Here is a 13,462-nt window from a genome sequence, read left to right on the forward strand (position 1 = left end):
AGGGTAACTTACAGACATTTTTCAGTGGAGCAAGTGGAGATAGCAAAGATAAGATGATAAGGGAAGTTTTTCAAGTTTTTAAATTCTAGTTAGTTAACATACATGGTAAAATTAGTTTCAGGTGTAGAATTTAGTGATTCATCACTTACATATAATACCCAGTATTCATCATAGATGGGGGAAACGTCTTAAGACAGTATTTTCATTTGAATTTCTTTCTAAGACTTTATTTTGGAGGAAGGGTATATTTCATGAATGTCTTGTTTTAAATAGTTTTATTTTAATATAGTATGGTAAGATTGTGCAATTGTGACAATTACTGTTACATTTGGATCACATTATCAGTTGGTATAGTTTCAGTTAAGTGGAATATAATGTTAAAGAAAACTGTTCTGTTTTTTTGTTAAGTTTCAGTTATAGGAAATTTTTAAATGTTAAAATAATGTGAAACAAACATCACTCTTGAGTTTAAGTGTTTGCTTAAAATATAACCAAATGGAAAATATTTCATTCATTTTTAGACAAAGAAAATAATTTGGTTTTCTCTGAAATTTTTCTTTATCTTATTTCTTAGATCATTGACAAAAGTAAGAGAGACCCCTCAGAAGAAATTGAAATTTTGATGCGCTATGGACAACACCCCAACGTTATTACTTTAAAGGATGTAGGTATTCAAAATCTATGTATCAGCTAAGCTAATGAAGTTATGACTTGACACTTTATTTTCTTTTTGAAACTTTTCATGTTTATGGTATAGTCTACTTTTAAGCCACAAAATCTCAAAAATCTTAAATTTGCCACTTCAGTTCTTTTTTTTCCCCTGTGATTCTGTACTCCTACCCTTCTTATACAACATCAAAAAGGAACTATTTTGGTTGGTAAATGACAGTGTCCTGATGGCTTGAATACGTCCTGATGGCTTGACTACGTTCTGACTGATCAACTAAACATTATAACCAGCACCATTTATTATCCTGTAGTACTAAAAATAGAGAAGATATAGGAGATTTGGAATCTGCCAAATTCTAAAATATTTTACTTTTTTGATTATAAAGCAAATGGCTATAGCATTATGGATTGTTCCTTGAGTGAAATAGTATTATGCATTTTGATTTGTAATCTTTAAGCAGTATTTCCTTGTATATATATATGTATATCTAAATATACATATATATATATACACATACATACACACACACACACACGCACATCTGTGTATACAAACATCTCACATGCCCTGAAAGGGTACACATAGTTTTCTTATTTATTCTCCTTAATATAGTATTTGAATTCAATGAAATATTTAAGACACCATATCAGATAATGGACTGTGAGGACTATATTTAAAAATAATATATTTACTGCCAGAAGGAAGCTTATTATTAGTAGGGAAGAGAAGTGGCTATAATATAATCAAAAATGAGATAGATGCTATTTGAGAGACACAGAGTTCTATTGTTCCATTTATATAATTTGATAAAGTATAATGTACAACTTCAAAAGTTAATGCAATTATATGTTTAACATGGTCTCAAGACTCTATAGGAGGTTGTTTAGCCATTTTAATCTTCACTGTAGCCTGTACTATATTAACAGCAAGGGGTTAATGTCCTTTTTTAACAATAGAGGTTCACTAGAAAAGGAAAATAAATATAATTTCAAAATTTCAGAATTATAATTATAAATAATAATATTTAAAACATTTTTTTTTTAGGTTTATGATGATGGTAGATATGTTTACCTTGTTACGGATTTGATGAAAGGAGGAGAACTACTTGACCGTATTCTCAAAAAAAAATGTTTCTCAGAACGGGAAGCTAGTGATGTACTGATTGTAATAACTAAGACAGTTGACTATCTTCATTGTCAAGGAGTAAGTTGTAGTTATATTCTCCCCTTCAATTTTGGGACTTATATATCTTCATAAAATTATATCTAGGAGATGCCACTCAAAATGAATTTTCCTGTAACATATATTTCTATAGAGAGTATCCTAATAAAATTCATAATGTAGTGAAAGTTAGAGATTTAGGAAATTGGATAATATTTTATGAATTCTTTTCACTCTGCCTGTTGCCCTGATTTAAGAGCATATTAGTTTTAAAATGGTTTGAATTATGTAAATATATCTAACCTTGACTTTGAAATTATTAAACCTAATCAAACTTAAAAGTCAGACAAGGACATGTGAGTATTTTTCAAATTATACTGTATCTAACATATAAAGTTCTGGCAATAAAAGGACTGTGTATCTTTTTCAGGGGGTATAGTTGACACACAATGTTACATTAGTTTCAAGTGTACAGCATAGTGATTCAACAATTTTATACGTTATGCTGTACTCGCTACAGCAGATGTAGCTACCATCTGTCACCATACAATGCTATTACATTACCAGTGACAATATTCTCTATTCCATACTTTTTATTCCCATAACTTACTCATTCCATACCGGGAAGCCTGTGTCTCCCACTCCCCTTCACCCATTTTGCCCATACCTCCACCCACTCTCCTCTGGAAACCATCATTTTGTCTCTGTATTTTTAGGTCTGATTCTGCTTTTTGTTTATTTGTTATTCATTTGTTTTTCAGATTTCACTTGAAAGTAAAATTATATGGTATTTCTCTTTCCCAGTCTGACTTATTTCACTTAGCATAATACCCTCTAAGTCCATCCATGTTGTTGCAAATGGCAAGATCTCATTTTTTATGGCTGTGCTAATATCCCATCACACACACACACACACACACACGCAACCTATCTTCTTTATCCATTCATCTGTGGATGGACACTTAGGTTGCTTCCATATCTTGGCTATTGTAAATAATGCTGCAATAAACAAACGGATGCCTATATCTTTTTCAATAGTGTCTTTGTTTCCTTTGGGCAAATACCCAGTAGTGAAATTATTAGATAATGTGGTATTTCTACTTTTAATTTTTTGAGGAACCTCTATACTGTTTTCCACAATGGCTATACCAGTGTACATTCCCATCAACAGTGTTCTAGGGTTCCTTTTTTCCACATCCTTGATAACACTTGTTATTTCTTGTCTTTTTGATTCTAACCATTCTGATAGTTGTAAGGTGATACCTCATTGTGCTGATTTGCATTTTCCTGATGATGAGTGATACTGAACATCTTTACATGTGGCTGTTGGCCATCTGTATGTCTTCTTTGGAAAAATGTCCAGAGGACTATATATCTTGACCCTTGCCAACCCCTCCTACAAATACAGTAACAAATTTGTATTCTAAGCATTTGAAATACTAATGTATTAAAATTTATGCTGGAGGAACAGGTCTGTTATTTTGCTTCCTATGTCTTCATAAAGAAAGCAAATGAATTGAGTTATGAAAAAGACCAATTTTTATTATAACAGCTATACAAGTAAACAAAGTCACAAATAATTTAAAATTTTAAGTTTGAGTCAATTGTAATAGTACATATGTATTCACTTAAGTATAAAAAATTTAAAAATGAACAATTCAGAATTGACATAGTGAAAATTCTATAGGGACCCTTCTTATAATTAAGAAAAATAAGCCAGTACTTAGTGTGTGTTTTAAGAGAGTATATTTTAAATATTTTGAAATATACACTCTATAGTGCTAAAGGAATAATTCTATTATAATTTAATTCCATGATAGTCTTCATCAACACTCTCTAAAATAAAGGGTGATCAGGGTTTTTGAGAAAAGTAAAACAACTATTTTTTCTTTATTATTTTATAAACCTTCAGATTCTTACATCAATTAAATAAATCAATCATAGATATATATTGAGCATTTCTACATGCCAGGCATTGTAAAAGGTGATGCAGATTCAAGCATGAGTAAGACTTGGTCCTTGTCTTTAAAAAACTTTTAGTGTAGTAAAATGCTGATTAAAGATAGGACTAGAATAAATGAAGTAGATAATATTAGTAGGAAAATCATCATAGAGAATTTCAGAATATTTTCCATTTCTAGCATTTCATTTGGTTCTCATTGTTTCTGTTTCCTTCTGAGAATTTCATGCATTGAAAACATGTTTTTGTTTTACTTCATTGATATAGTTATAATAGCCACTTTATTTTTAATATTTCTTTTATCTTTATTTGTTTTGTGAATTTTGAATAATACATTTTTATTGAGATATAATTGGCATATAACAATATGTCCATTTAAGTTGTACATGTTGATTTGATACATTTATGTGCTGCGATATGATTACCACCATGGAATTAGTTAATACTTTCATCATGTCACATGTAATAATAGCCACTTTAAAATCTTGTCTGTTAGGTCCAATGTGGTTCATCTTGGAGTTGGAATTGGTTGATTTTCTCTTTTCTTGAAACTGTGTTCCATTTTCTTGGTCCTTATATATCAGATAATTTTGGATTATATACTATACATTTGAATATTAAGTAGATTTTTTTGTATTGTTAGTTTTTTATTCAATGATTATTGTTTTGTTTTGGTGGATAATTTTCTTGGCAGGGTTTGCACTGAAAACTCTGCATTTTGGGCAGCAGCTCTGGTCTCTGTATCTCTTTTTTTTTTTTTTTAAAGATTTTATTTATTTATTTGAGAGAAAGAGAATGAGAGATAGAGAGCACGAGAGGGAAGAGGGTCAGAGGGAGAAGCAGACTCCCTGCTGAGCAGGGAGCCCGATGTGGGACTCGATCCAGGGACTCCAGGATCATGACCTGAGCCGAAGGCAGTCGCTTAACCAACTGAGCCACCCAGGCGCCCTGGTCTCTGTATCTCTTATCTTTGTATGAATTACACTGAGCCTCTTCTATACACTTTTGATTCAGGGGTCAGTTCTGGCTCTTTTCCTTACAGAATTCCTCCTGAGCATTCAGTTTCCTAGCATCTCTTTTCTGTTCCTCCCAGCCAGAAAGTCTGTGGGCTTTTCCACATATGTTTTCACCATCACTGTGTGACAGGAACTGCACTTAAACCCTAGGCTAAAAACCACAGATATGCTAACCTTGCTTATAGCTCCCTATATTTCCTCCTTCAACAAAGTGTATACTTCCCATCAGAGTCTGTCTGCTTCTGTTCATTCTCCAGTACCTTCAGGTAGTTGATTTTTTAATTATGTTCAAGTTTTAGAGCTGTTTACTGTGGAGAAGAGAGTGTTAAGTAGGGTCTTAGTCCATTATTTCCAAAAGCGGAACTGAGACTTGAATTTTGATATTTTGAGATTGGAAATGATAACAAAACTTATGGCTTGAATAGAAACTGGAACATTATCGGACAGAGATCATTTCTTCTGTGTACTTCAGGCTGTCAAGGCTATCAAGGTTGGAGAAAGTGTCATTTTCAAAATTTTATGATTTAGAAAGTTCCTTCACCTGGAAATACTTGAATGTAAAGTGTTTTATTTCATAGATGTTTAGTTCACTATAGAAATGTAATTTTTTTCTTTTATGTTCAAGGTTGTTCATCGTGATCTTAAACCTAGTAATATTTTATATATGGATGAATCAGCCAATGCAGACTCCATTAGAATTTGCGATTTTGGGTTTGCAAAACAACTTCGAGGGGAAAATGGACTTCTCTTGACTCCATGCTACACTGCAAACTTTGTAGCACCTGAGGTATTCTTTAAAACTTTAGTATTGGCCTTTTGTTCTTTTCCTTTAGTTGAATATATATGATGTCATGTATATGTTGCAGTTGATAGGTAAAAGCTGAGTTATCTTATCCTTTCCCAACTATAAAGCTCTTTAAATTAGTGAATTCTGATAACCTCTAACATAAATAGTCAGACTAGTAAGTAGCATCTGAAAACAGCCTGAATGTATAATCATCAGACTACTCTTTTCTGTTGGATTATGTACTACCATCAGAATCATACACTTTTAGAGCTGGGAGGGAGAATAGAGATAACCCTGTCTTCAACATATTAAATATTTTAAGTGAAGAAATTGAGGCTCAAAGTACTTTAAATAAGTTTTTCAAGACCCAGCATCCACTTAGTAATAAAGCCAGGATAGATTTTCAGATATTTCCGTTTGTGCTGAACAAGAGGTAATTTATATTGTTTAACATTATACATAACATATAAGGGTAGTGCCACCCCTGATTGTCTTTAAGATCTAATTCTTGGAGAAAACAGCTTCACAGGGATTTTTCTAAGCAGGGGGATTTTTCTTGGCAAATAATATTCATATGTAGATCTTAGAGGGAAGAGTCAGGAAAGGTGAGTCTGGGGAGGTTAAGCGGGATAGGTTTCACATTTATCAGACTCCAACAGTCAGTTCTGATACTGGGGATGGGAGCTTTGACAGTAGCAACTCCCACAGCAGTGAAAGTATGGTTGGTCAAAAATGAATTAGGGGGCGCCTGGGTGGCACAGTCAGTTGAGCATCCAACTCTTGGTTTCAGCTGGGGTGGTAATCTCAGTGTCATGGCGTTGAGCCCCGAGTCAGGCTCCAGCTCAGCATGGAGTCTGCCTAGAGACTCTCTCCCTCTCCCTCTGCCTCTCCCTCTCCTCTCTTTCTCTAAAATAAATTTTAAAAAATGAATCAGGGATGGCACTGGCCATATAATTTCTTTGTTTGTAAGTTAGAAACTATTCTATCTTATGAATAATGCTAACCCATATGAATTATCATATCTTCAGCACAAAGCAAGATACACAAAAATCTTCAGGTTTGAAAAATTGAATTGTCCAAGTCAGAGAAGAAGAGTAAAATAATTTGAGGATAAATTCCTACCTCATGTGCATGTTTTCTGATTTTTTATATCAAATACTCTCCCTTTCAGGATAATAATTCACATCAGATATAACAAGACATTCATATTTAAATATCAACAAATCTGTATTTTAATAAGTATATATTAGAAAAATATTTTATTGAGGTAAAATTAGCATGCAGTGTTATTAGTTTCAGATACGAAAAGTAGTATATCTAATAATGAAAATAGAAATATGGAAAATAGAAAAATAACATATTAATAATGAAAAATTCCCATAATAGAATTTATTGCCTTCCTTTAAGATGTTAATTTTGAAGAACTATGATACCTGCTTTACAGGGTTTTTATGATAAGAGGTTTGCTGTATAAAAATTATGTACCTATCTGGAGAATGTAACTTAATCTATATTTTAATTAAATACATAGAATAATGTATGTACAAATTTTTATCACATTACAAAATATAGAAACTATATTTCCCAAAATAAAAATTAGAACACATACATGATCCAAGAAGGGATCATTGCACTGCCCCTAGTTTTAAGAGATATAACTTAGACATTAAAAAATTAGGCTTTCTAGAATATTTTAATGGCTTTATAAGGATAGGAGGACAGAATATTTGAGATTTGGGCTTTTCATCAAATAGAGGATATATAGTCATTGTAAATATTCTAACATATTTATGCAATAGACACACAGAAGTGTATAGAATAACCCTTTAATGGATGAATTCTTAATATTGACTTGATCTTGTAGACCTGGTATGATGGAAACACCTCACTGGAAAAAGGTTAGCGATAAATGTGTCCCAAATGAACATCTCAAAAACAGACGTTGAAAGGAAAAATACACAGTATGTCTGTATTTAGATTAATGATAAGGTAAATATTTTTAGGTTAATGGATAGGTAAATATTTTTAAATGAGTGCAGATCCACAGAGTAAAATACAGCCCACTGATGCTTTTTATCTTAACAGACTTCCATTAGAGTAAGACATTCTCATCATTGTAACAGTGAAGGTGTTTTATTTTATTTTAAGTTTTCATTTAAATTTTAGTTAACATATAGCTTAGTATTAGTTTCAGGAATAGAATTTAGTGATTCATCCCAGTGCTCATCACAAGTGCCCTCCTTAATATCCGTCACCCATTTAGCCCATCCCCCTGCCTACCTCCCCACCAGCAACCCTCAGATTGTTATATATAGTTAAGAGTCTTTTACGGTTTACATCCCTTTTTTTCTTATCCCATATGTTCATCGGTTTTCTTTCTTAAATTCCACATATGAGTGAAATCATATATTTGTCTTTCTCTGACTTACTTATTTCACTTAGCATAATACACTTGACTTCTATCCAGGTAGATGCAAATGGCAAAATTTCACTCTTTTTGATGGCTGAGTAATATTCCTGTGTTTGTGTGTGTGTACACATAACATCTTCTTTATCCACTCATCAGTTGGTAGACATTTAGACTCTTTCCATAATTTGGCTATTGTTGGTAATGCTGTTATAAATACCAGGGTTCATGTGTCCCTTCAAATCAGTATTTTTTGTATTTGTATAAATACCTAGTACTGCAAATCCTGGGTCATAAGGTAGTTTTATTTTTAACTTTTTGAGGAACCTACATACTGTTTTCCAGAGGGACTGAACCATTTATGTTCTCAATAGTGTAAGAGAGTTCTCCTTTCTCCACATCCTTGCCAATATCTGATGTTTCCTGTGTTGTTAATTGTAGCCATTCTAATAGGTGTGAAGTAGTATCTCATTTAACTTTTGATTTGTATTTCCCTAATAATGAGTGATATTGAACATCTTTTAACGTATCTGTTAGCCATTTCTATGACTTTTTTGGAGAAACCTCTGTTCATGTCTTCTGCCCATTTCTTACTGGGTAGTTTTTTGGATATTCACTTTTATAAGTCCTTTATATATTTTGAACTCTTTATCTGATATGTCACTTTCAAATATCTTGTCCCATTCTGTAGGTTGCCTTTTAGTTTCTTTCTTTTAGTTACACATTTTTAAAATTTTATGTTATGTTAATCACCATACATTACATCATTAGTATTTGATGTAGTGTTCCATGATTCATTGTTTGTATATATAACACAGTGCTCCATACAGAACATGCCCTCTTTCATACCCATCACCAGACTAACCCATCCCCCACCCCATCCCCTCTAGAACCCTCAGTTTGTTTCTCAGAATCCATAGTTGCTCAAGGTTTGTCTCCCCCTCCGATTCCCCACCTTCATTTTTCCCTTACTGCTATCTTCTTTTTTTTCTTAACATATACTGTATTATTTGTTTCAGAGGTAAAGGTCTGTGATTCAACAGTCTTACACATTTCACAGCACTCTCCATAGTGCATACACTCCCCAATGTCTATCACCCACCCACCCCATCCCTCCCACCCCCCACCACTCCAGCCACCCTCAGTCTGTTTCCTGAGATTAAGAATTCCTCATATCAGTGAGATCGTATTATACATCTCTTTCTCTGATTGACTTATTTCACACAGCATAATACCCTCCAGTTCCATCCACGTCATTGCAAATGGCAAGATTTCACTCCTTTTGATGGCTGCATAATATTCCATTGTGTGTGTGTGTGTGTGTGTGTGTGTGTGTGTGTGTGTGTGTGTGTATATATATATATCACATCTTCTTTATCCATTCATCTGTCAATGGACATCTTGGGTCTGTTTGCCTACTGTGGACATTGCTGCTATAAACATCAGGGTGCACGTACCCCTTTGGATCCCTACATTTGTATCTTTGGGGTAAATACCCACTAGTGCAATTGCTGGGTCGTATGGTAGCTCTATTTTCAACTTTTTGAGGAACCTCCATACTGTTTTCCAGAGTGGCTGCACCAGCTTGCATTCCCACCAACCATGTAGGAGAGTTCACCTTTCTCCGCATCCCCACCAACATCTGTCTTTTCTTGACTTGTTAATTTTAGCCATTCTGACTGGTGTGAGGTGGTATCTCATTGAGGTTTTGATTTGGATTTCCCTGATGCCGAGCGATGTTGAGCACTTTTTCATGTGTCTGTTGGCCATTTGGATGTCTTCTTTGGAAAGATGTCTGTTCATGTCTTCTGCCCATTTCTTGATTGGATCATTTGTTCTCTGGGTGTTGAGTTTGATAAGTTCTTTCTAGATTTTGTATACTAACCCTTTATCTGATATGTCACTTGCAAAAATCTTCTCCCATTCTCTCGGTTGTCTTTTGGTATTGTTGACTGTTTCTTTTGCTGTGCAAAACCTTTTTATCTTGATGAAGTCCCAATAGTTCATTCTTACCTTGCGTTTGGTGATGTTTCTAGGAAGAAGTTCCTGCGGCTGAGGTCGAAGAGGTTGCTGCCTGTGTTCTCCTTTAGGATTTTAATGGACTCCTGTCTCACATTGAGGTCTTTCAACCATTTGGAGTCTATTTTCGTGTGTGGTGTAAGGAAATGCTCCAGTTTCATTCTTCTGATTGTGGCTGTCCAATTTTCCCAGCACCATTTGTTGAAGACACTCTCTTTTTTCCATTGGACATTCTTTCCTGCTCCTCGAAGATTAGTTGACCATAGAGTTGAGGGTCCATTTTTGGGCTTTATATTCTGTTCCATTGATCTATGTGTCTGTTTTTGTGCCAGTACCGTACTGTCTTGATGATTGCAGTTTTAATAGAGCTTGAAATCTGGAATTGTGATGCCACCGGCTTTGCTTTCCTTTTCAATATTCCCCTGGCTATTCAGGGTCTTTTCTGGTTCCATACAAATTTTAGGATTATTTGTTCCATTTCTTTGAAAAAAGTGGATGGTATTTTGATAGGGATTGCATTAATGTGCATTAAATGTGTAGATTGCTCTAGGTAGCATTGACATCTTCACAATATTTGTTCTTCCAGTCCACGAGCATGGAAAGTTTTTGCATTTCTTTGTGTCTTCCTCAATGTCTTTCATGAGTATTTTATAGTTTTCTAAGTACAGATTCTTTGCCTCTTTAGTTAGATTTATTCGTAGGTATCTTTCAATTTGGGGTGCAATTGTAAATGGGATCGACTCCTTAATTTCTCTTTCCTCTGTCTTGTTGTTGGTATATAGGAATTCCACTGACTTCTGTGCATTGATTTTATATCCTGCCACTTTACTGAATTCCTGTATGAGTTCTAGCAGTTTTGGGGTAGAGTCTTTTGGGTTTCCCACATACAGTATCATATCATCTGCAAAGAGTGAGTTTGACTTCTTCTTTGCCTATTCAGATGGCTTTTATTTCTTTTTGTTGTCTGATTGCTGTGGCTTCTAGTACTTCGAGTACTATATTGAATAGCAGTGGTGATATTGGAAATCCCTGCCATGTTCCTGACCTTGGGAAAGTTCTCAGTTTTTCCCCATTGAGAATGATATTCGCTGTGGGTTTTTCACAGATGGCTTGTATGATATTGAGGTATGTACCCTCTCTCCCTGTACTCTGAAGAGTTTTGATCAAGAAAGGATGTGGTACTTTGTCAAATGCTTTTTCTGCATCTATTGAGAAGGTCATATGATTCTTGTCCTTTCTTTTATTAATGTATTGTATCACACTGATTGATTTACGGATGTTGAACCAACCTTGCAGCCCAGGGATAAATCCCACTTGGTCGTGGTGAATAATCCTTTTAATGTACTGTTGGATCCTATTGGCTAGTATTTGTTGAGAATTTTTGCATCCATGTTCATCAAGGATATTGGTCTATAATTCTCCTTTTTGTTCGGGTCTTTGTCTGGTTTTGGGATCAAAGTAATGGTGGCCTCATAAAATGATTTTGGAAGTTTTCCTTCCATTTCTATTTTTTTGGAACAGTTTCAGAACAATAGGTATTAATTCTTCTTTAAATGTTTGGTAGAATTCCCCTGGGAAGCCATCTGGCCCTGGGCTCTTGTTTGTTGGGAGATTTTTGATCACTGCTTCAATTTCTTTAGTGGTTATAGGTCTGTTCAGGTTTTCTATTTCTTCCTGGTTCAGTTTTGGTAGTTTATACATCTCTAAGAATGCATCCATTTCATCCAGATTATCTAATTTGCTGGCACATAGTTGCTCGTAATATGTTCTTATAATTGTATTTCTTTGGTGTTGGTTGTGATCTCTCCTCTTTCATTCATGATTTTATTTATTTGGGTCCTTTCTCTTTTCTTTTTGATAAGTCTGGCAGGGGTTTATCAGTCTTGTTAATTCTTTCAAAGAACCAGCTCCTAGTTTCATTGATCTGGTCTACTGTTCTTTTGATTTCTCTTTCATTGATTTCTGCTCTGATCTTTATGATTTCTCTTCTCCTGCTGGGTGTAGGCTTTATTTGCTCTTCTTTCTACAGCTCCTTTAAGTGTAGGGTTAGGTTGTGTATTTGAGACCTTTCTTGTTTTTTGAGAAAGGCTTTTATTACTATATACTTTTCTCTTGGGACTGCCTTTGCTGCATCCCAAAGATTTTGAACACTTGTGTTTTCATTTTCATTTTTTTCCATGAATTTTTTTAATTCTTCTTTAATTTCCTGGTTGACCCATTCATTCGTTAATATGATGCTCTTTAGCCTCCATGTATTTGAGTTCTTTCTAACTCTCCTCTTGTGATTGAGTTCTAGTTTCAAAGCCTTGTGGTCTGAAAATATGCAGGGAATGATCCCAATCTTTTGGTACTGGTTGAAACCTGATTTGTGACCTAGGGTGTCATCTATTCTGGAGAATATTCCATGGGCACTAGAGAAGAATGTGTATTCCGTTGCTTTGGGATGGAATGTTCTGAATATATCTGTGAAGTCCATTTGGTCCAGTGTGTCATTGAAAGTCTTTATTTCCTTGTTGATCTTTTGCTTAGATGATCTGGCCATTTCAGTGAGGGGAATGTTAAAGTCCCCCACTATTGTTGTATTGCTGTCAATGTGTTTCTTTGCTTTTGTTATTAATTGGCTTATATAATTCCTGATCCCATGTTAGGGGCGTAGATATTTACAATTGTTAGATCTTCTTTTTGGATAGACCCTTTAAGTAGGATATAGTGTCCTTCCTCATCTCTTATTATTGTCTTTGGTTTAAAATCTAATTTGTCTGATACAAGGATTGCTACGCCAGCTTTCTTTTGGTGTCCGTTAGCATGGTAAATAGTTGTCCACCCCCTCACTTTCAGGCTGGGGGTTCTTTAGGGTCTAAAATGAGTCTCTTGCAGATAGCATATTGATGGGTCTTTTTTTTTTTATCCAGTCTTATACCTTGTGTCTTTTGATTGGGGCATTTAGCCCATTTACATTCAGGGTAACTATTGAAAGGTATGAATTTAGTGCCATTGTATTGCCTGTAAGGTGACTGTTACTGTATATTGTCTCTGTTCGTTTCTGGTCTATGTTACTTTTAGGTTCTCTCTTTGCTTAGAGGACCCCTTTCAATATTTCCTGTGTGGCTGGTTTCGTGTTTGCAAATTCCTTTAGTTTTTGTTTTTTTGTTTTTTGTTTTTTGTTTTGTCCTGGAAGCTTTTTTAACTCTCCTTCTATTTTCAATGACAGCCTAGCTGGATATAGTATTCTTGGCTGCATATTTTTTCTCGTTTAGTGCTCTGAAGATATCATGCCAGTCCTTTCTGGCCTGCCAGGTCTCTATGGATAGGTCTTTTGCCAATCTAATGTTTCTACCATTGTAGGTTACAGATCTCTTGTCCCGAGCTGCTTTCAGGATGTTCTCTTTTTCTCTGAGACTCGTAAGTTTTACTATTAGATGTCGGGGTGTTGACCTATTTT

At 34.6% G+C, this 13,462-nt stretch overlaps 1 protein-coding gene across 2 annotated transcripts in view; it reads left to right on the forward strand.

The window, feature by feature from the left end:
* The window catches only part of RPS6KA6 (ribosomal protein S6 kinase A6), a 191,753-nt gene that overhangs the window by 129,849 nt on the left and 48,442 nt on the right, over positions 1-13,462 (forward strand). For both annotated transcript variants that reach the window (XM_035725759.1, XM_035725760.1), the window contains 3 exons: positions 575-664; positions 1,715-1,873; positions 5,433-5,594. In XM_035725759.1, coding sequence (XP_035581652.1) covers positions 575-664; positions 1,715-1,873; positions 5,433-5,594 — 411 coding nt within the window. The remainder of the gene's footprint in view (positions 1-574; positions 665-1,714; positions 1,874-5,432; positions 5,595-13,462) is intronic.

This window comes from Zalophus californianus, chromosome X (genome assembly GCF_009762305.2).
Source record: "Zalophus californianus isolate mZalCal1 chromosome X, mZalCal1.pri.v2, whole genome shotgun sequence".
In the NCBI taxonomy this organism is placed as follows: Eukaryota; Metazoa; Chordata; class Mammalia; order Carnivora; family Otariidae; genus Zalophus; species Zalophus californianus.